The following is a 22310-nucleotide window of genomic DNA, read 5'->3' on the forward strand; positions in this document are numbered from 1 at the left end:
TTTGATTTGTGAGCAAGTCACGTGATAATAAGCATACTAGGCATTTGTTTACATGAAAGAAAATTGAAAAATAAATTTTGATAGATAAAACGAAATAGTGCAATGCCTGATGGGAATTGTAGTTCGGTTCGAAATCCATTTTTGAAAGGGGGAATTTAACGGTGGAGCGAGCGAGTTAGTTTCCCATAGTGCAATATGAGATTCCCTACCCCCTGCCGGCAGTAGGCGTCATTGGTTTTCAAGCAGTTGGAGGTTGTGATGCGGCTGCCATTTTAAGTTTGAATGCGGATAAGTGATATTCTTGTCACTGCTAACTAGTAATCAGGTTTCCCGTTAAATTTTTGTTTAAAAGTTTTTTTTTTATTCTGGGCTTCATAAAAGCCAATAAGAAATGCAGTCAAATCAGATGAATCGAAATTTGAAACAAGTGCAATTGGAGAACAGTCGCAATTCTCCGATGAAAAGAGACTATGATACGGCGGATCTGGAAGGCGCCGTGCCTGCTGAGGAAGGTGAGCCCCTGACAGTGGACATCAAGAATTTCCGCAGGCCAGGAGAGAAGACTTATACTCAGAGATGCAGGCTCTTTGTCGGAAATTTACCTACTGATATCACGGAAGAAGATTTCAAGAAATTGTTCCAGAAATATGGAGAGCCATCCGAGGTTTTTATCAACCGGGACCGCGGATTCGGCTTCATTCGCTTGGTAAGTTGAGCGTATGTGTGTTAGATTTTATAGGCGCCATTTTTTTTTTGCTAAACAGCTTTTTGGTTTCTCATTTCTGCCTTGAATCATAATTTACTAACTTTGATACCGATATGTGGATTAAAACATCTTTACAGTGCAGACCTCGAATTTGTTTCTTCTTTATTGCTTGTATTTCCCCTTTTTTTTCTTGGCGAAATGTTTCAACAAACTTCCTGCTTGTCGGCAGCGATGTTTTTGCACTGGCTGCGGTTGAGACGCAGTTCTAGATTAAATATCGCCCAAAGTGCATGTTTGTCGACAGTTTGAATTGCCTACTTTTATTATACCTTCGTAAAAAGAATGTCGTGGTTGGCAAACGGTGTAGAAAAACAAAAGAATTAATTGTGGCTTGCAAGCAATTCAGTGCGCTCGTAGGTGTTTTGCAAATTTCTTGAAAGACCGTTGTACAAACTTAGTGACGATTTTGTAAATTTACTTTCAAAACAGTGTGAAATTAACTTATGTACATTATTGAAACTGTTTTTTGACAATGGGCCTGTTTTGGCTCTGAAGAGTCTTAAACGAACAAAGATATCGACATTATCATTGCAACTATAACTAATGTTTAATTCAGTATATTCACCGTGTACCGATTCTTGAGGACGTTATTGATGGGTGACGTAGACGAATTAGTTTAGTTTGTATTTATCTTCAAAATGTTGTTATAGTGCGTCTCCATACTTGGCCCTGTATTACCGAGATCTTTTGTAAGATTGACATGATTGATCGCCGAGTTTGAGCTATCGATATCGAAGTTCTCACTTGGGCCTAGCATAATGCCTTAAAATTGCATTTTATTATGTTGGAATTCTATAAAGCAGTTAGTAACTAGTTTACTGGGGATCTACTCTTTCTAAATTTCGTGAGATTATCAGGTCAACTTAATGAAGGATGTAAATAAAGGCTTCAAGGAAATGTTGAGAAAGTGGGGTAGATGCTGGAGGTCTCCTGACCTGTTAATGAACTGCTGTGTCTACCAACACCCAGTACTGCATTGAATTGATGGAGCTGCATTCAGCACCCTCATCTGGACACAATCTATACATCGAGGAGAAAGTGAGGATTGCAGGTGCTGGAGGTCAGAGCTGAAAATGTGTTGCTGGAAAAGCGCAGCAGGTCAGGCAGCATCCAAGGAGCAGGAGAATCCACGTTTCGGGCATGAGCCCTTCTTCACAATTCCTGAAGAAGGGCTCATTCCCAAAACATCGATTCTCCTGCTCCTTGGATGCTGCCTGACCTGCTGCGCTTTTCCAGCAACACATTTTCAGCCACAATCTATACATCCTTTATAGCATGGTCGTAAACCTCACTGTCATGAAAGTGGAAGTTTAGGAAAGAGGACTGCAGGATACTTATTTTTGAATCTTGTTCAGTACCGTTGAGACAGTGTGTTCGGTGCAAACAGCAGTGAAGTCTGAGCAAGGAGGGAAGTTAAATTATTGGCATTTAGATCTCAGCATCGCACTGTGTGGTTTTTGGGTGGATTTATTATGTGAATATGTAATTTGTATTTAATGCCCCCATGTTGGTGTCTTGTCAGTGGTGAATGAAATTTTTGAGACATTGCACATGACTTTCTGCCACTTTTGTTCCATATGACAAGGTGTGGATTCAGAAATGCTGCATCTGGTATGATTACAATGAATGAACCAAACCTCATAAGGAGAGAGTACCAATGGTCAATAGATTGCTTAGGGTTGAACTTTATTCCATGGGCTTGAACAGAATGTAGGCTGATAGGGAGCTCTGCCCCCCCTAGTACTGTAAAGTTGGAACTGACATTTTTTTGAACCAAAACATTGCTGTGCTAGATGTGCATAAAAGGTCCAATTTTAACTGCAGTTGTCTGAGACTAATTCATTTGAAACCTGTCCAAAACTTACCAGACACATACTTGCAATGTCCTCTAAGAAGAGTTCACCTGGATTGTATACATCACTCAACTAAAGTTGCTAAAATCTTGTCACTACAGCATTATTTCTGAGACCTTGCTCATTGCAAGTTGAATAAAAAGCTATACATGTATGCTTGCACGTCTTTTCTGGGAGACTGCGAGGAGGGTGGTAACTCAAATTGAAGGGTGTGGAATATGAAATAGAGAATGGAAACCACAAAAACAATGAATGAAAGTGGTGGAGTCTGGAGTGATGGAGGCATTTGGAAGGGTATATGAATAGAAGGGTTTGGAGGGATATGGGCCGGGTGCTGGCAGGTGGGACTAGATTGGGTTGGGCTATCTGGTTGGTATGGACGGGTTGGACCGAAGGGTCTGTTTCCATACTGTACATCTCTATGACTGTATAAATGAAAACTTGTGTGGGTAGTGAAATGACAAGTGATGTGTAAGTTCAGGTGACTAGGAATGGAGCATGATAAAGAAAGGGGTAAGTATGGAATGAATCTAATGAAGGTCCGTTAATCATGGAGGAGGGGAAGCTGTCGAGGCCTTTTTTTTTCAGAAATCAGTCATTAAACAGGTGATGCAGTGTCATCTTCACTAGAAGCTGAGTGTTAGGGTTGTTACTTTTCTTTTTGACCTCTAAGTATAGCATGCTGGCCCATGAGTGTGTGGTTATGACCTTGTGCCTGAAATCCAGACTCTTGGCTATTGGTAAAGGTTTCTGTCTTGAGAGTGAAGGCAGCTATAGGAGTTGACCATGACAGAAAATTGGAGTGGAGTCCTGCATTGGTAATGTCATTTGTCAGGGAGGTTTCTTTTTTGTATTGCAGCCCCAGCAACAGGACTGGTACGAATCAACAGTGTTGGTTTCATCATTTTCTTTGCCACTACAAATAATGCTGAATTTGGAGCATTGAGCTCTGGATCTCCTCTGTATTGTTCAACTAAGCCAGGACAGGGCCCTTTTCCTTGCTAGAAAAGGAGATTTAATTTATTACATTCAAATTTTACCATGTGCTCAGAACATTGTTTTGAAATCCAGTTGCATATCTATGACACTGCGTCCCCGTGCCAGGGCTGCCCTCCAATGGGGTTTGGTGCTGTCTTGCTATGGCCTGCAATAGGTACTTGGAGCTAGAAGTTATCTCTTGGTGGGAAAATTGGGAACGCACTGGACAGGAGAATTTACCAAAGAAGATCTGAGATTTAACTTCTAAAGAAGGCTGAGATCTTACTTTTGGCTTGATGACAAGTATGGATCCACTTAGTCTGTTCTGTCAGTCACCTCCACCCAGGCATCAAGGATAGATTCTGTGAGACACTTTGTGCTGGTGAACAGTTCTTTTCACAAGGTTTTGCACACAAGATGCAATTCACACAAAGCAACAAACAGTTAAAGTTTATTAAATCTTGTACAAGCTAAGTGGCCCCCTTTGACCCCCCCCTTCGCAGCCATGCAAGGTTGAGTCAAAGTGAGGCCCTGAACAAAGAAAACATCTCCTTTTATACAGGACAGTTGGCCATGCTTACAGATATTCTGGCTACTCCCCACAGTCACATGCCACTCAAGACAACCCCCAGTTACTCAGCCCCGAATCCTAACCTTACCCCAGGTGCAATGGCAGGATGAGATCACCGTTGGGGATAATGCTAATGCCTTCATCCTGGGGAATAGTAATGCAGATGATTTTCTGACTTTTATTCCACAAGACAATGCAGGTGCGACATACCTCTGGCCAGAAAACATTTCTGAATGGAAGAGATTGAACAATAGTTTAACTTGACAATAGCAAGGGAGAGTAGTAGCAAATGACTGTCTAAAAGAAGTGCCAACTACAATGGATGGTCACCTGCATTCTTTCATGATTGCCATCCCCACCAAAGACAGTGCAGTTTAACCCTTTAAGTGGGAATCTCTCTTTGGATATTAATCTATTAACATTACACTGGGAACCAAGGGACCAAGAGTTTGGTATACTTTCCTTTATTGGTCAGAACATTAAGTATAGGAGTTTGGATGTCATGTTGTGGCTGTACAGGGCATTGGTTATGCCACCTTTGGAATATTGTGTGCAATTCTCATCTCCCTATAAGAAGGATTTTGTGAAACTTGAAAGAGTTCAGAAAAGATTTGCAAGGATGTTGCTGGGGTTGGAGGGTTTGAGCTATAGGGAGACGCAGAATAAGCTGGGGCTATTTTCCTTGGAATGTTTGAGGCTGAGGGGTGACCTTTATAGAGGTTCATGAAATCATTAGGGGCATAGATAGGGTAAATAGATAAATATCTTTTTTTCCCTGTGTGGAGGAGTTCAGAACTAGAGGGTGAGAGGGGAAAGATTTAAAAGGGAACCTAAGGGGCAACTTTTTCATGCAGAGGGTGATGTGTGTATGGTGTGAACTGCCAGAGGGAGTGGTAGCAGCTGGTACAATTGCAACATTTAAAAGGCATCTGGATGGGTATATGAATAGGAAGGGTTTAGAGGAATATGGGCCAAGTACTGGCAAATGGGACTATATTAGGTTAGGATATCTGGTCGGCATGGATGAGTTGGATCGAAGGGTCTGGTTCCATACTGTACATCTCTGTAACCCTGTGACTGTTTCTGGGAACTTCTGTGTAAGGATTGGTGCTGATTTTGTTGTTGGCCAACGTACGTAATAAAAGAACAGAAATTGGACATGGTGGCACAGTGGTTTGCACTGCTGCCTCACAGTGCCAGAGACCTTAGTTCAATTCAACTGTCAGGTCACTGTGTGGAGTTTGTATATTCTCGCCGTGGCTATGTGGGTTTCCACTGGGTGTTCTGGTTTTCCTCCCAAAGATGTGCAGTTTAGGTGGATTAGCCATGGTTAAATGCAGGGTTACAGAAATGGGATAGGCCTGGGTGGGATATTCTTCCTGAGAATTGGTATGGACTCGATGGACCAAAGGTCTGCTTCGACTCTAGGGATTCTATGATTCTAAATTGCTGGAACTATGCTGTTACGATGGATTCTATTGCATGCGGTGACTACCAAATCACATAACATCAGAAATTGCCCTGGAAGCATCCCAAACCATACCACGGGCACCAGCTGGGTTTTCACTAGCTGCACCCCCTTACTGTGATACTGATCACTCCCTGGTATCTAGCAACATCAACATTAGCTAACGAAACTATATACCACACCAAACAAAACAGAGCTGTCATTAACACAATTTTTTCACTTTCGCACTAGGCGATCGTGAAGTATCACACTGTCATTATGCATCGTATTATATAATGCTGGTTGAAACTCCTAATTTCTGATGAAGGGCATTTGCCCGAAACATCGATTTTCCTGCTCCTTGGATGCTGCCCAACCTGCTATGCTTTTCCAGCGCCATTCTAATCCTGACTGTGAAGTATCATAAAGTCAGGTCACCTGCACAACACCTGATATAAATTACACTTGAAATGGGAGAATAGACTGCTAATTGGTGTGAAGTTTATTTGATTGAAATGGAGTTCATTAATACACTGTGAAGTGCCCTTGTGATCGACAAGCATGTTCCTGGCAAATGAACCCTAGATGTCCTCAGCTTCCAGAATTGAATTTCAGCAGACTGTCTATTGTCAGAGTGGTAATGGTTTAGAGATGAATTTAAATCTGTGAATCGGGTAGGCCAGGAAGTCTGGAGGGAACGCAGATTTCAGGTTGCGATCAGACTAGGCATGAGTAAGTTTTGGGGCTGATTGTCCTGCTGCTGCCTCTTAGTGAGTTGATGTGAAGTAGTAATGCGCATGAAGTTATGAAGAAGACATTATGGCAAACCAACTAATTTGAGTGTGGCTTGCAAATCGAAAGGGAACAAACTTCCAGGATGAGTTTGCAACATTGTATAGACGTAATAGTATATGGAGTATTTTCTTGGAAAAAAGTGAACTGTTAAATGCCACACTGTCATTATACATTGTGCTATGTAATGCTGGTTGAAAATCCCTGCTAATGGACACCATTTGGGAGCTGGGACAACATAGGAAGGATTGAATAGTGTAATGAGCCCAAATTTGGCAGCGGCAACCATGAAGCTGGGCGGAGGTGATTTTTTCGAAACTTCCATACATGTGGAAAGATGGTTGGAGCTCTACTTGTTGAGATTCGTGGGAATGTCTTTAAAGCAATGCACAAAGAGATTGCAGTCTGTAAAATCATGCACCTATCCTGAGACATTGCTGTTTCGTTCTGATAGATGGCAGTTGAGCTGAGTTTCTCACATTGGCAGATGCACGAGAAGTGTCCTGAATGAGACTGGTCTCTTCATATTACCTTCATGGACATTGCTAATGCCTCCTTTCCTGTCAGCAGAGATATTTTAAAAAAAAGGTCAAACTACTGCTCCTGGATATTGGTTTTGCTTTCCATTAGAGCATGTCCAGTTACATCGGTTGCAGTGCTATTAAGTCAGTGAGCTGTGTTCAGGAACCATTTAGGTAAAAATAATGACTGTAGATACTGGAAACCAGATTTTGGATTAGTGGTGCTGGAAGAGCACAGCGGTTCAAGCAGCATCCGAGGAGCTGCCTGAACTGCTGTGCTCTTCCAGCACCACTAATCCAAAATCAGTAACCATTTGTCTTTGTCCCACTTTTCTCTATGCTACTATTGTTTGATTTCACAGATTCTAATGAGAATGTCTTCAAGATGTGCAACTTGGTATGGCTGATTTGAGAAGACCAAAGTGTGAAGGAAGGTGTGACTTGTGTGGAACAGACTGGGTAGAAGAATGATTAGGTGGTGGGGGATAAAGGAGCTCACTGGAAAGGGAAAAGCTTCAGTCTATTTCCACACCAAAATTCTTCATCACTACTAGATACTGCTGATGAAACAGCCTGTACAACCTGACAGGCTATATTCAATCTTGAAAGGGTAGGCATCTTGGTTGCAGTTTATTATTTCCTGAGATGGACAGATGCTATCATGGCAGATACAATTTTGTGTGAATAATTGAGTGGTGACTGTGTCTTGACGCAATGACCTAAATAGCAAATTTTTGAAGATCAAACTGGCAAGTTGAAAATGGCTGTGGGATACTGGCTTTGTAAATGGTGACATTGAATATCAAATCAAGGAAGTCATAGTAAATTGTCATTGAGAACTTTTTTTATTTAAAATCAATTTTGGTTTGGACTGTAAGCTGAAAGTGACCTTTTAGGGCCATGTGTACCAGCTTATTTTTAAATAAAGCAAACTGATTGGATACCATGCCTGGAAGTTAATTGCATTTTGATTCTTTGCGCACTTAACATTCTAGATGTTTTAATCGCAGAGATGCGTTATGCTCATAGTTAGCAGATATTGAATGTTAAGTGGAGCCCCATAGCAAGACAGCCGGTCTAACAAAGAGAAATCAAATGTTGGAACTGTGTTTACATTAGAAGGTTTGTGGTTTTGAGCGCTATAGGGTGGAGAATTGATTGCTTCCTGGTTATTTTCAGTTTATTATAAGCTCAGAGAATAAACTCCGTTATAAGCAGTATATGAATATTCCTGGAGTCTACTGGAAGCTGTTTGCATGTCTTCAGATGCCAAAAAAGATACAATTCCATGTGTCTGAGAGATTGTGGATCATGAAGACTAGTGTGAACTGGCCAGTTTCATCTCATTTTTGATTTATCCCTTACTAAAACTGGCATATACACACACAGTTGAGTGACCGGTAGAATCAAAAGCAAACTGGGTTTAAATCATAAACATTAACAAAACAATTTTGTTAAACTTGTACTTTAAAGTTACAGTATTAATTGTTAATCTTTTTGTTTAAGGTGTAAACTTTTTTGTCTATAGTTATTCACAATTTGTTACTTGTTATTCAAAAAGTCAAGTTAAAAACCATTGGAGTAAATTTTTGAGGGTCATTATTGTACTTCTACTGTGTTGTGAATACAGGAATAGGAAGGCTAATCTGATTTGGCTGCTTGTCTTTCTTTAATACATGATTAATTGGGCCATAGTGTTGTGTACAGCTCTGGGCAGTACTTTTAAGAATGCAGTATAGGGAAACTGAGTTATTTGCAATTTGTGTTGTAGTCATCATGCTCTGAATGTTGACATTTGGCTTACTGAATTCTGAGGCATTTGCTAGTTTGATCATGCTCAACAATCAAACTAGCGGCATGGTGGCACAGTGATTAGCACTGCTGCCTCTCAGCGTCAGAGACCCGGATTCAGTTCTTGGCTCAGTCTGTGTGGAGTTTGCACATTCTCCCCCATGTCTGCATGGGTGCTCCGGTTTCCTCCCACAGTCCAAAAAAATTTGTGCAGGTTAGGTGAATTAACCATGCTAAATTGCCTGTAATGTTGGGTGAAGGGGTAAATGGAGGGGAATGGGTCTGGGTGGGTTGCTCTTCGGAGGGTAGGTGTGGACTTGTTGGGCCGAAGGGCCTGTTTCCGCACTGTAAGTAATCTAATCCTAATCTAAACCATTCGGATAGGGTTGTTTTTGAGGTGTTTTCAATTTGTTCGCTTAACAGTTGAAGTCACTCAGCCGTTGAAAGATTATAGTAAGTTGGAAAAAGACACAGACTGAAACAGGAGTAAGCTTATTGCAGAACAAAACTGTTTAGCTGGAGTGCTGAAAGGGAACTGAGTGTAACTGAATCATTGAGGAGTTACACAATTGGATATCTCCACTCTGTTAGAACACAATGATGCTCCAGGATTTAGTAGGCAGTTAAATGTTGTCAGGACTCTAGACAAGTTTTGGGAGCTCAGAAGCTATGTGGCATTACTAGTTTAGTGTAGCAGAAAGTGAGATTTGAAAACCTGCAGTGATTTCACTTTTTAAAAATTTGGGGAGCATTATTTTGGCAAAGAAAGGTAGATTGCCAGACATGAGCAATTATTGAGGCATTCTATGACCTTAGAGAGATTTTAAAAGTTTGGTCTACAGAAGAAAAGTAATTGGGCTAATGTGCATGGTTCGGTGAGGTTTGATGACTCCTCGTGTCATTGGAACCTGGAGGCTGTTGAGGATTGATATTTGCTATTTTTCAAAATAATTGAATCCTGTGCCTTAATTTTGACTAAGTTGTGACCTCTCACTTGGTTTACATTTTAAAAAAAGACTTACTGGTTTCCCAGCTAGAATTCAGCATAAATCTTGACTACTCTTGTTCAAGTTCTTTTTCTTAAGATTCTTACACATTAGATGCAACTGCAACCTTTGTGAACAGCCAACATTTATTAAGCATAGCAAGCTGTGGAGGAACCTTTAACACTTCTAGCAATGCTTGCGAAGCCATGTCAAGGGATCTCTCTCTGAACAAAAGAAACAGTCCCTCATTTATACAGTACAGGAGTTTCACATTACAGTCAGTAATGCCCAAAAGATGATCCCCAGCCATTCCCCCACAGTCACATGCCACTCAAGACACAATGTAGTGATCACACTGTTTCCAGAAACAGTGTAATGTAAATCCTCCCTTAATGGCCAGATCTATTGTGAATCTTTTTTTGTAAACTGCAGGGTGTAGTCAGAATTTTAATTGCAATGTTCTTATTGATTTCTGAATAGGGGTTGCTAATGTAATTTTTTTTCTGAATAACTAAAAATGGCCATGTAAATAGCTCTGAATGGCAAGGAATAGGAATGTAAATTCCTTACATTCTACCTGTAAGACAGGCATACCACCCTAGCCTTGGGACATCCAATTTCCTGCAGGTCAGCAGAGCATATTAACCCTTTAATATCTCACCCCTGGTGCGTGTCCATAGCATGAAATATTCAAGCAGTTCACAGGAGGTTTGCAAGATAAACCAGGGATTAGGGAGACCATTTAGTTAGCTGGAGCAGAGAAGGGTAAGAGCAAAAGCATTAAGTGATTGGGCCATGAATAGAGAAACTGTTCCCTGTGAAACAACAGGCAGGTAATCAAGCATTGCGGATGTAATTCTGTTCACCAAGCTGGGAATTTGTGTTGCAAACATTTCGTCCCCTGTCTAGGTGACATCCTCAGTGCTTGGGACCCTCCTGTGAAGCGCTTCTGTGATGTTTCCTCCAGCATTTATAGTGGCTTGTCTCTGCCGCTTCCGGTTGTCAGTTCCGGCTGTCCGCTGCAGTGGCCGGTATATTGGGTCCAGGTCGATGTGTTAGTTCATAGAATCTGTGGATGAATGCCATGCCTCTAGGAATTCCCTGGCTGTTCTGTTTGGCTTGCCCTATAATAGTAGTGTTGTCCCAGTCGAATTCATGTTGCTTGTCATCGGAGTGTGTGAATACTAAGGATAGCTGGTCGTGTCGTTTCTTGGCTAGTTGGTGTTCATGGATGCAGATCGTTAGCTGTCTTCCTGTTTGTCCTATGTAGTATTTTGTGCAGTCCTTGCATGGGATTTTGTACACTACATTGGTTTTACTCATGCTGGGTATCGGGTCCTTCGTCCTGGTGAGTTGTTGTCTGAGTGGCTGTTGGTTTATGTGCTGTTATGAGTCCTAGTGGTCGCAGTAGGCTGGCTGTCAGTTTGGAAATGCTCCTGATGTGTGTGTTGGGGTGGTTGCTTTCATAGTTTAGGACTTGGTCTGTGTGTGTGGCTTTCCTGTATACCTTTGTGGTGAATTCTCTGTTCGGTATTCTCTGTACAAACGAAGTTGCACCAAGACACTGTTCAAAAGGGCCACCACACACTGCAGCACACCAGAACTGCAAAAAGAGGAAGAAGAACACCTATACAAGGCATTTGCCAAAAACGGATACCCGTGCAATTTCATCAACAGATGCCTAAGGGAAAGACAACTGAACGAGGACATGCCGCAACCCAAAGGACTAGCCATACTACCATACATCAGGAGCATTTCTGAACTGACAGCCAGACTACTGCGACCACTAGGACTCATAACAGCACACAAACCAACAGCCACTCTCGGACAACAACTCACCAGGACGAAGGACCCGATACCCAACATGAGCAAAACCAATGTAGTGTACAAAATCCCATGCAAGGACTGCAAAAAACACGACATAGGACAAACAGGAAGACAGCTAACGATCCGCATCCATGGACACCAACTAGCCAAGAAACGACACGACCAGCTATCCTTCGTATCCACACACTCCGATGACAAGCAACATGAATTCGACTGGGACAACACTACCATTATAGGGCAAGCCAAACAGAGAACAGCCAGGGAATTCCTAGAGGCATGGCACTCATCCACAGACTCTATCAACAAACACATCGACCTGGACCCAATATACCGGCCACTGCAGCGGACAGCCGGAACTGACAACCGGAAGCGGCAGAGACAAGCCACTATAAATGCTGGAGGAAACATCACAGAAGCGCTTCACAGGAGGCTCCCAAGCACTGAGGATGTCACCTAGTCAGGGGGCGAAACGTATGCAAGACAAATTCCCAGCTCGGCAAACAGAACCACAACAACGAGCACCCGAGCTACAAATCTTCTCCCAAACTTTGAATTGCGGATGTAAAATAATTTCCAACTTAACCATTGCTAAAAGAAAATAGCAAAATGCAGCATCAGACAGAGTAGCCTTGGTGGGCTCCTCCTCAAATTATACACCGTGAGATTGGTACTAATTGGGCTGTATTGGCATGGAGATGCAGCAAGGACAGTTAATTATAAATTTTATTCTCAAGACTGATTTTGTTCTGATTTGAATGCATGATGTACAGAACAATCTCTCTATTATCTGAATGAAACTGGTGGGGAGTATTTTGTTTGGATAGCGGATTGTTCAGGTAATGGATAGCATTGTTATGGAACCTTATGATTTTGTTCGATGGTTGAGGTTGTTCTATATTGCTTCATGAATCTTAACTATTCAAGCACTCTACCACCTTTTTTTAAGGAAGTATTCCAAAGACGCATGCCTCAGAAAATGTTCGTCTAAATTCTTAAATGGCAATTCATGATTTTCTTTATTCAAACAGTGACTCCTAGTTCTATGTCCTACTGTGAAAGGAAATATCCTTCTCATGTCTACCCTTTTGAGCCTCTCGAGATCTTGTGTTTCGACATAGTTATCTCTTAGTCATCTAAACTCCAGTGGATACAATCCTAACCTGTCCAGCCTTACAAGGCGACTTGCCCATTGCAGATACTTAGCTTGTAAATCTGATTTTAAAACTTTATATAAGAAGACCAATAGTGTGCACACTACTCCAGGTGCAGTTTTACTAGTGCCCTGTATAACTGAAGCATAACTTCCTCCGTTTGTGTTCAGTTTCTCTTGTGATTAATGGTAATGTTCCGATGGCTTTTTTAATTACTTGCTGTACCTCCATTGTAACCTTTTGCAATTTGCACACAAGGACAATCTCATTCCTCTTCATCTTGGAACTTTTGTCTCACCATTTAGATAATGTAATGTGCTTTTTATTCTCTGTTGAAATGCATAAATTGACATCTTCCAAGGTTGTATTTCACTTGCCACCTCTATGCCCACTCATGTAACCTATTTGTATCCTCTTGCACTCTCTGCGTGTCCACTTTGCAACAAAAATTAAAACTGGAAAATTAAATGCATTAAGATGTGTTTCGCAGCCAGCGAGAGTGTTGGGATATTGGTGACAAACTGTCATCACTTTTTAATTAGCAATTTGGGTGTCCTTGTGCAGCAAATCAGCTCATTTCAACAGGATGTATTGGGCATTTGGTTTATTGGAGTCCTGGTGAACACAGTTTTGTGGCATTGGGAAATATTGATGTGTAAGTCAGGCCTTTAATCTATGGATTTAAGTGAGTCCATTATCCCCAGCGATGATATTTAGCTGCTGCTTCAAGTTTGAACAAGATGCTGGAAGTAGTTTACTTTGGTTAACTATAAAATGCTTTTACTTAGCAACTTCTGATTGCTGCTGAGAATATTAGAAAATCATCTTTGTTATAGTGTTGTCCTGTTATACTGCGCCGCCCCCCCCCCCCGCCAACAGTCGAAGCAAAACGTTCAGATACTGTATATAGTTTTACCTCTTTCATCTTTATTCTGGGCCCTGATGGGAGAGACAACGATCACCCATGTGCACAGAGGCATGCGCTTTTGGTCTTCTCTCGAACAACAGTTGCTTAATGAATTATGTAGTCATTCTACAGGGAGGAGCATTCAGAAAAAGCAACATGCATATTAATTGGGTGACTGTTACAATCAGCGAGCGTCATAGTAAAGATTAAGTGTTTTGCTGTTACATAATGAATATTCTTAATCTTAACTAGCTTCATATGATGAATGCTTTTCACCTTGTTTAACTGTCTTTGCATAATGAATGCTTCCTCATCTTGTTAAATGGCTCTACGTATGAATGCTTTCCCACCTTGTCAACCCATTACACTTGCCTCCAGCACCCCATTATTAATTGCAAGTTCTTATCTGATTCATGCTCAGCTGATCCTCCTTGTTTCACAAAACTCAATACTTAACAATTTCCCTACCTGCTCATATCTTATACACTTCCTCAATTAGAAACCTAATTACTTTTCATGAGGTTTCTCTTACAATTTCTATTTTCTTAATGATGCTTTGCTCTGAAGTTGTTTTTAAATATTTTGTTCTTGAATTATCAAGATCATAAAATGTAGGAGCAGAAGTAGGCCAGTTGGCCCATTGAGGCCACTCCTATTCAGTGAGAGGATGCTTGATCTGATGATCCCCAACACCACTTTTTCTGCTATATCTGTATAATCTTTAATTTTTTAAAAATTAGAAATCCGTATATCTCAGTCTTGGATATACTTTTGACTTAAGATTATAATGAAACTGATGAGACTGCAGTTAAAATTGTGTTCCAACTGTCCATTTTCATCTGAATAATGTTTTCTGAAAGTTGAAATCTTAAGACAGAAAATTTGAATGACTCTTTCTATCGAGTTTAAAATGTTAAATGCTTTTCCATGCAGGAAACTAGAACATTAGCTGAAATTGCAAAAGCTGAACTTGACAGTACAATGCTGAGAAATCGACCTCTACGTATTCGTTTTGCCACTCATGGAGCAGCTTTGACTGTGAAGAATCTTTCTCCAGTGGTTTCCAATGAGTTGCTGGAGCAGGCGTTTTCTCAGTTTGGTCCAGTAGAACGAGCAATAGTTGTTGTTGATGACCGTGGGAAGCCTACAGGAAAAGGTTATGTGGAATTTGCAGCAAAGCCTGCTGCTCGCAAGGCTCTGGAAAGGTGCTCAGATGGAGCATTTTTATTAACATCGTAAGTCTTTTTCTTCATTTTCTGAAGTAGTCTTGCATTCTGGCTAAATTGTGTTTGGGATAGGTGCATTGCTTTCATTCAAAGATAGGTATAATTTCAATTTCTTTTCTTAAAAAGTTTAAGTTTAATTCTTGCTTTGTCTAATCCTAACAGTTGATTGGAAAGTATAAGACTCTAGGTTCATAATTATGACTTGATTTTGTTTTAACTGCAGTTTAACAGTGCAATCCCATAACTTCTTTTCAGTTGCCTAGAACTGTTGGTAATTTATTTTCCTAAGAATGCCCCCTTCAGACCTAGTAGGAATTTTCATAATCTCTGCAGTGGAATTTAGTTATTAGAGAATAAGGTTTAGGTTTTTATATATCTTTGAGTAGCACTTCTAATCTTGTGACCTATATCACCTGAAGAATGGGAGCAGTGGATGTGTTGGAACATCCTGCCTTCAGTTTCTCCTGTGAGCCTGACTTGCAATTATATTGCCAGTTCTTCAGAAACTAGGCCAAAATCTTAGAACTCCTTGCCTGAGAGCACTATGCATGACCATACACCATGTGGACTGAAGTGGCTCAAGAAGGCAGCTCACTACTACTTTGTAAAAGGCAATTGGGGATGGTAATAAATTCTAGATTAGTCTGTGATGCCTATATCCCATGAACATATAGCAATGAGATATTATTTTTGTGTGCAATTTGGTGTATGGATTGGTAAACATCATGTTACTTTACTGAGTGTAAACATTGAAGTATGAGGAATTCTTGTGTATTTTTAAAAATCATTTCTAACAAGCTAATGAAACAGAATATTGACGAGAAGTTTTACAGTTATGATTGTAAGTAAATGCCAACCTCCAGCTTAATCTTCTCCTTGCATCATAATAAAAATTGGACGACAACCACTAAGCAAAATGAATATCTATAAATTGAATATCATGTACATTATGAATTATTTCAACAAAGTCACAGTATTTAACAATCATATTTCTTTAAAGGAAGCTTATCTGGAATAATTGAGTTGTGGAGTCTGTTTATTGGATGCTATCTCAATTATTTACTATAGAAGTTAACATGCTATCATATTGGGTGCATTCTTGGTTCTGAATATGTTTTGTTTTCACATTTCAAATGTTCACTTGCTCTAAATTTGGCAGTTTACTTATGTCTTCTTATAAGCATATGGCTTGATCTGAGGTGATTAGCGTGGATGTGTTTAAGGGGAAGCAGGTACAGAAGAGAGAAGTCAGTTAAGCTGGTTAACTTAGCATGTCAGAGGTTAAAATGTTTGAACTTACTCCAATATCTTGCTATAATCTGTTCTAAGGTAATTGGGCAGGGTCAACATGGTTTTGTGAAAGAACATTGTTTGACTAATCTATTGGAATTCTTTTGAGGAGAGCATGTGCTTTGGATAAAGGGAGATAGGTGGATGTACTGTGCTCACATTTCCAGGAGGTATTTGATAAAGATGAAACATCAAATAAAAACTCACATTGTAGACAATAGCATATTGGCAAGCTAGAAGTTTGTGTGCTTACATTATTTCTTGTTAGCCATAAATGCGTCGCTTTCAGCTGGAAGTATGTAGTCAGTGGTGTACCGCAGGCTTCGGCACTGGGATCTTGCCTGTTGGATTTGGATGAAGGAGTAGAAGATGTGTCACCAACAAATTTGGCAACCGTAAAAGATTCGAAAGGAAATTGTGAAGAGATTACAAGTGTATGAAGAAGATACGGATAGATAAAATGAGTGGGAAAAGATGTGGCAAATAGCGTATAATGTTAGGAAATGTAAAAGAATGAAAAGCTTATCTAAGCATCAAGAGCTCTTAAGGTGCAGAGGAATCTGAATGTCCTCATGAATGAATCTCAAACAGTTAGAATGCAGGTACAGCAACTATTTAGGAAAGCTAACAACATTCTTTTAGATGGGGGATTAAATACAAAAAAGGGAGGTTATTGTTGAATTATATAGGACACTAGTGAGTTCTACAATTGGAATTTGTCTCCTTTTTTAATTTAAGGAAGGATGTTAATGTGTTTCAGACCTTTCAGAGAAGGTTTGCCAGACGAGTGTCTGGATTGGGAAGGTTATGAGGAAAGGTCAGACTAGACTTGTGTCTGGAATTTAGATCAGGTAAGTGGTGACTTGATTGAAACCCTGATGGGTCTTGGTGGATTAAATATTTGTTCATATGGCAGAATATGGAACTGGAGGGGGGGGGGGGGGGGTGTCATCTACTTAAGACACAAGGTGAAATTTGTTCCTCCAGGATTGAGTCACACTTACCCTGAAATGGTCGGGGGAGGGATGGTAGATTCTTATTAAATAACATGTTGAAAGGTTATTGTGGATAGATGAGGTTAGAATCCAATTAGCCAGGATCATCTTGAATGGTGAAGCTGGCTGAATGGCCTACTCCTCCTAATTCGTCTGATTTTTAAAGGTTTTTTTTCTTGTAAAATAATGGAAGGATGCATTAACATGGTTAAAGAGGCTGATTTAGAGCTTAAACACTTATTTAGACATGCTTGGCCTGTTTCTGTAAATATACTATGAAGTTAACCACAATCACATGCAAAATATATATGATTATTACCTGACAGCGAACCAATATTGTTTCCCATAGGACTTCCAATATGACGAACCAGGCGATAAAGTAAGAGAATTTCATGGTTTTTAAAAAAATGTGACTTGTGTAGATAACTATATTTACAATGAAGTTCCCGGTTTCCTGAAAACCAAATAGATACTGATGAATGAGCACCCAAGCTGCTGAATGGATCTTTGGATTTAAGAACCCGCTAAGGAAACACTGTGTGGGGGGAAAAAATGGTAGATTAATACAACTCTTAAATTTGTCTTGCCGTTAACTGTCAATTGTACACTTTTTCAAGACTTTGTGTCTTAGTTTTGCCCTTTTTCACACATCTGTTCCCTTTTATAAGCACATTTCTGAAATCTGTTTACACTAGCATAGAAACAGTGCGGGCATTTTTCATATGATCAACAACATTAATATAGGACAGTTACACAATCACCTACAGTCTGCAGATGTTTTAAGGTAGGATTCTATAAGTTGGATCCTTTTCCAAATATACATTGTTTCGTGCAAGCTATTGAAGAACATGGTTATTCTGTTTAATATAATATTTTAATGGTTATCAACCTTTTTCAGCTATAACATTTATCTGTCATTGCTTTCCAGCTCTCCTCGTCCTGTTATTGTGGAGCCCATGGAACAGTTTGATGATGAAGATGGGCTTCCTGAAAAACTACTGCAAAAGAACACACAATACCACAAGTAAATGTTTCAGGTCTTAGTTTATTTGCTGGGTGCAAAAAAATCTCCATTTGCTTTGACCTGTGTATAATTTTTGGGGTTTGCATTCATTTGAGTGGTACATTTCTGTTCAACAAAGATGATCTTGCATCAATTTTCTGCTTGCAAATCACATGATGAGTCACTTTTTTCTGAAGGAAAATGTTACTGTTTCGTGGGTCTTAGCATTTTCTGTCTAAGGCTGAGAACATTAAGTGATGCTGGGAATGCATTCCATGACTAACTTTTATGCTGAAAGCAGCTCCATAATTTTGAGGAGGAAACTTTCATTTTTGGCGCTTGACATGAAAGTCAATAGTCAATAGACAATAGATACAGGAGTAGGCCATTCAGCCCTTCGAGCCTACACCGTCAATGATTCCTGTCAAAGATATATTGATTACATTTGCTGAGCACAATCTACAATGCATTAATGGAATACGATCACTATCTAGATTTAGAGGGTTTTTTTGTTGGTGGGTTGAAGAGTTTCTTGTACTGTATGATTCTACAGTAAATTCAAAGGTGATTATCTTCACATTTTATGACTATGTTGACTTGTTACCCCTTATTAAGGGTTCAGTCCATCAAAGGAGGCTACGCTGAAGTTGATAGCACTGAACTATCTGGCATTTTTTTTGTGTGATCCTAAAGTCCCTATATCTCTCTCCACCCCAAATTTGTACATGTCACTTTGATCGTAATTATCAAACCCACCACCTTGAAAGCAAATAAATTAGAGAAAATAAAGAACTGATTTCATTTGCAATTATGGAGTTGCCATCCAAATACTATTTAGAAATAGTTATTGGAATATGTACATATTGGATTGTATAGAAGATAATTCGCACAACCGTAAGAATCATAGAATCCCTACAGTGTGGAAGCAGATTGTTCTCACTTTTGAGTCCACACTGCCCCTCTGAAGAGCACCCCATCCAGACCTGTCCCCCACCCCATACCCAATGACCTGCATTTCCCATGGCTAATCCACCAAACCTATGCATTCCTGGTCACTGGGCAATTCAGCCTGGTCAATCCACCTCACCAGCACATCTTTGGACTGAGGGAGGAAACTGAAACATGTGGAGGAAAAACACACAGACACTTGGAGAATGTGCAAACTCTACGCAAACAGTCACCCAAGGGTGGAATTGAGGCAGCAGTACTAACCACTGAGCCACTGTGCCTCTTGAAATGGAGAAAAGTAGAAGAAAGTGAGGACTGCAAATGCTGTAGATCAGAGTCGAGAATATGGTGTTGAAAAAACACAGCAGGTCAGGCAGTATCTGAGGAGCAGGAGAATCAATGTTTCAGGCATAAGCCCTCCCTCCCTTCCTTCCTGATGAAGGGCTTATACCTGAAATGTCAATTCTTCTGCTCCTTAGATGCTGCCTGACCGTGCTTTTTTAGCATCACACTCTCAACTGGACAAAAGTAGATGCTATTACCCTATGAAATGACCGTCTAGGTTGCAGAAATTGATATTAAGAGCTTCTCCATTTCCATCTTGTGCATTAATCATACTTTTTTTCTAAGAGCTTTGGTGGAAGTACTGGTGTGTTTGAGACTAGCCATAAAATTGGCACAGAAGTAGGCCATTCAGCTCATTGAATGTGTTCTTTATTGATTTGAGATTATTTCAATATGCTCTTCAGACTTAAGATAATGCACAGGTAGTCAATGATGCTCAGGAATCGGTTTAGCTCAGTTGGCTGGATTGTTGGTTTGCAGAGTAGTATGATACCAACAGTGGGTTCAATTCCCATCACTGGTTTGAGGTTACCATGAAGGACTCTCCTTCTCAACCTCTTCCCTCGCCTGAGGTCTGGTGGTCCTCTGGTTAAATCACCACCAGTCGCTTCTCTCTAATAAAAGAGTAGCCCCTATGATCGGGTAAGACTATGACAACACAACAAATCTATCATCCATGTATTGCTAATTGGGATAAATTGCATATATTTTTAAATGTTAGTAAGGGCAGTCGTTTAAGCTGATTATTTTGTCAGTCCAACCCGTTCATGGCAACCACATATCCTATCCTAATCTCGTCCTATTTGCTAGCAAATGGCCCATATCATTCTAAACCCATTCTATTCATATGCCCATCCAGCTGCCTTCTAAATGCCGCAGCCTCCACTACTTCATCTGGTAGCTCAGTATTTGCAACAGTTATGTGATTGCTATTGGAGTAACATTTTCATTCAAATTTCACTGTCTACAAGTAAGGAATCCAAGCCCATAATCCCAGAACTTTAGTCTGGGATTTTGAATTACGAATTCAGCACAGTTGTAACCATACCACTGCCTCTCCATATTTATCTTTAATGAATGTTCTTATTGAATTAGGGAAAGAGAGCAGCCACCACGTTTTGCTCAGCCTGGGACATTTGAGTTTGAATATGCATCTCGGTGGAAAGCCCTTGATGAAATGGAAAAGCAACAACGTGAGCAAGTTGACAGGAACATCCGAGAAGCAAAACAGAAACTTGAGGCAGAAATGGAAGCAGCTCGCCACGAGCATCAGCTTATGCTAATGAGACAAGGTAGGTTGCTGAACTTTCAACCATAACCACCTTTATACATAATTTGTAATTGCAGTGTGTTGTACATAATAAATATGAGGGGAATAGCCCAAAAGGCTTATGGAGCTTGTTCTGCTTTTCAGTTCAATCATGTCTAATGTTATGATCCTAATTGATTTATGAGTGGAGACGTCTAGATTTCGGACTGAAATATAGCTTGATTGATCGTGTCTTGGTTATGACAAGGTTGTTTCACTGAAACACACCAAGCATGCAATGTAGCAAATTTGCTTTTACAATGAACATGAGATCATTAAGCCATAGCATTAAAACAAAATAGCTTGTTTATATGCTAATAGGTTAGTTTAGATTTTGAAACACGTGCTGAAATATTAATCCCCCCAAAAGATTATTACAGATCCCAAAGTAATCTTTGTACAATACTCACAGCAAAAGATAAGTTTGTTTCTTTTACACCTCAAAGGGTTTAATTTAACTTGGCTCCTAGTCTGGGAAAATCTGACAGCTCTTCCTAGTGTTTATATACACTTCAGTTTAAACATACTCAATTTTAAATAACCAAGTCAGGATTTCATCACAACAAAATTCAGAACTCCAAATTTAGAAATAAATTGTATTAGATATAATTAAGTCACATGCTGTCACCAAATACTGACCTTAACACCATTTTTCACCAGCACCCATATCCCTTAATTTCCTGTGATGCCTGTCTATCTAAGCCTTAAATATATTCTGATGGATCTCATCAAATCTCTGGTATTAAGAATTAAAAACATTCATTAGCCCTTTGAAATATTTCTGAATCTCAACCCTAAAAGAAGGTTGACTACTAGATTTTAAAACAGAAATTTATTGACTAAATTACACAATGAAATAAAGAACCCCTACAGAACTCAGACTATCCAACTAGACTTAATTATGCTGTTCCGAATATACACAACAGTCCCAATAAGCAAGCTCCATTTTAAAACCCAGTATAAATGGAACACATGCTTACAGGTTGAAGTTGAAGGGCAGAAAAAAATGTGTTTTCACACTGCTCCCTGTTCAACTTCAGAATTTTCAAGACTGAACTAAAACTGCTCAGCTCAGCTAAAGAGCTGACCACTTCCCTTTCATTATACAGGTCACTTCTAAAACATGACCACTTTGGCCTGACGTCTCAACTGTTTACATATAAACGAAAGGCCTCTCCAAAACCCTTTTTCATATCTGTACCAAATGAGACTGATCGGAGCCCGGCCTGGTTTATTGCCCCTCTGAAAAAAAATCAAGCACAGAGTCTCCTTGAGGCAAGGAACAGCTTTTAGGAAAAAAGTGACTAGCTTTGTGATAACGTCAGAAATGGGAATTTATGATGGGGGAGGGGGGCAAACAAATGGCTCATCAATTAATACTATGTTGCTCTGAGTTCACAAAGGAGGACACAAATAACATACCAGAAACATTGGAGAGCACAGGGTTGAGTAAGAGGCAGGAACTGAAGGCAATCTATATTATTCAGGAAATGGTCTTGGGGAAATTAAGATCCAAGGCCAATTAATCCACAGGACATCATTATCTATATCTCCTTTTTTTGCAGGGGAGTAACCACAGGATTGTGTGGGCTACTTGGTTTCCT

General features: G+C 40.0%; 1 protein-coding gene across 3 annotated transcripts in view; it reads left to right on the forward strand.

The window, feature by feature from the left end:
* Positions 1-237: 237 nt before the first annotated feature.
* The window catches only part of pspc1 (paraspeckle component 1), a 124788-nt gene continuing 102715 nt past the window's right edge, over positions 238-22310 (forward strand). For 2 of the 3 annotated variants that reach the window (XR_011961508.1, XM_072577429.1), the window contains exons 1-5: positions 238-706; positions 14524-14825; positions 17451-17480; positions 18030-18125; positions 20493-20689. Coding sequence is in view for 2 of the 3 variants with exons in the window: in XM_072577429.1 (XP_072433530.1) it covers positions 392-706; positions 14524-14825; positions 17451-17480; positions 18030-18125; positions 20493-20689 (940 nt within the window). In the remaining variant the exon portion in view is untranslated. The remainder of the gene's footprint in view (positions 707-14523; positions 14826-17450; positions 17481-18029; positions 18126-20492; positions 20690-22310) is intronic. The other variant, XM_072577430.1, reaches the window with a different exon arrangement.

Source organism: Chiloscyllium punctatum, chromosome 9 (genome assembly GCF_047496795.1).
Source record: "Chiloscyllium punctatum isolate Juve2018m chromosome 9, sChiPun1.3, whole genome shotgun sequence".
In the NCBI taxonomy this organism is placed as follows: Eukaryota; Metazoa; Chordata; class Chondrichthyes; order Orectolobiformes; family Hemiscylliidae; genus Chiloscyllium; species Chiloscyllium punctatum.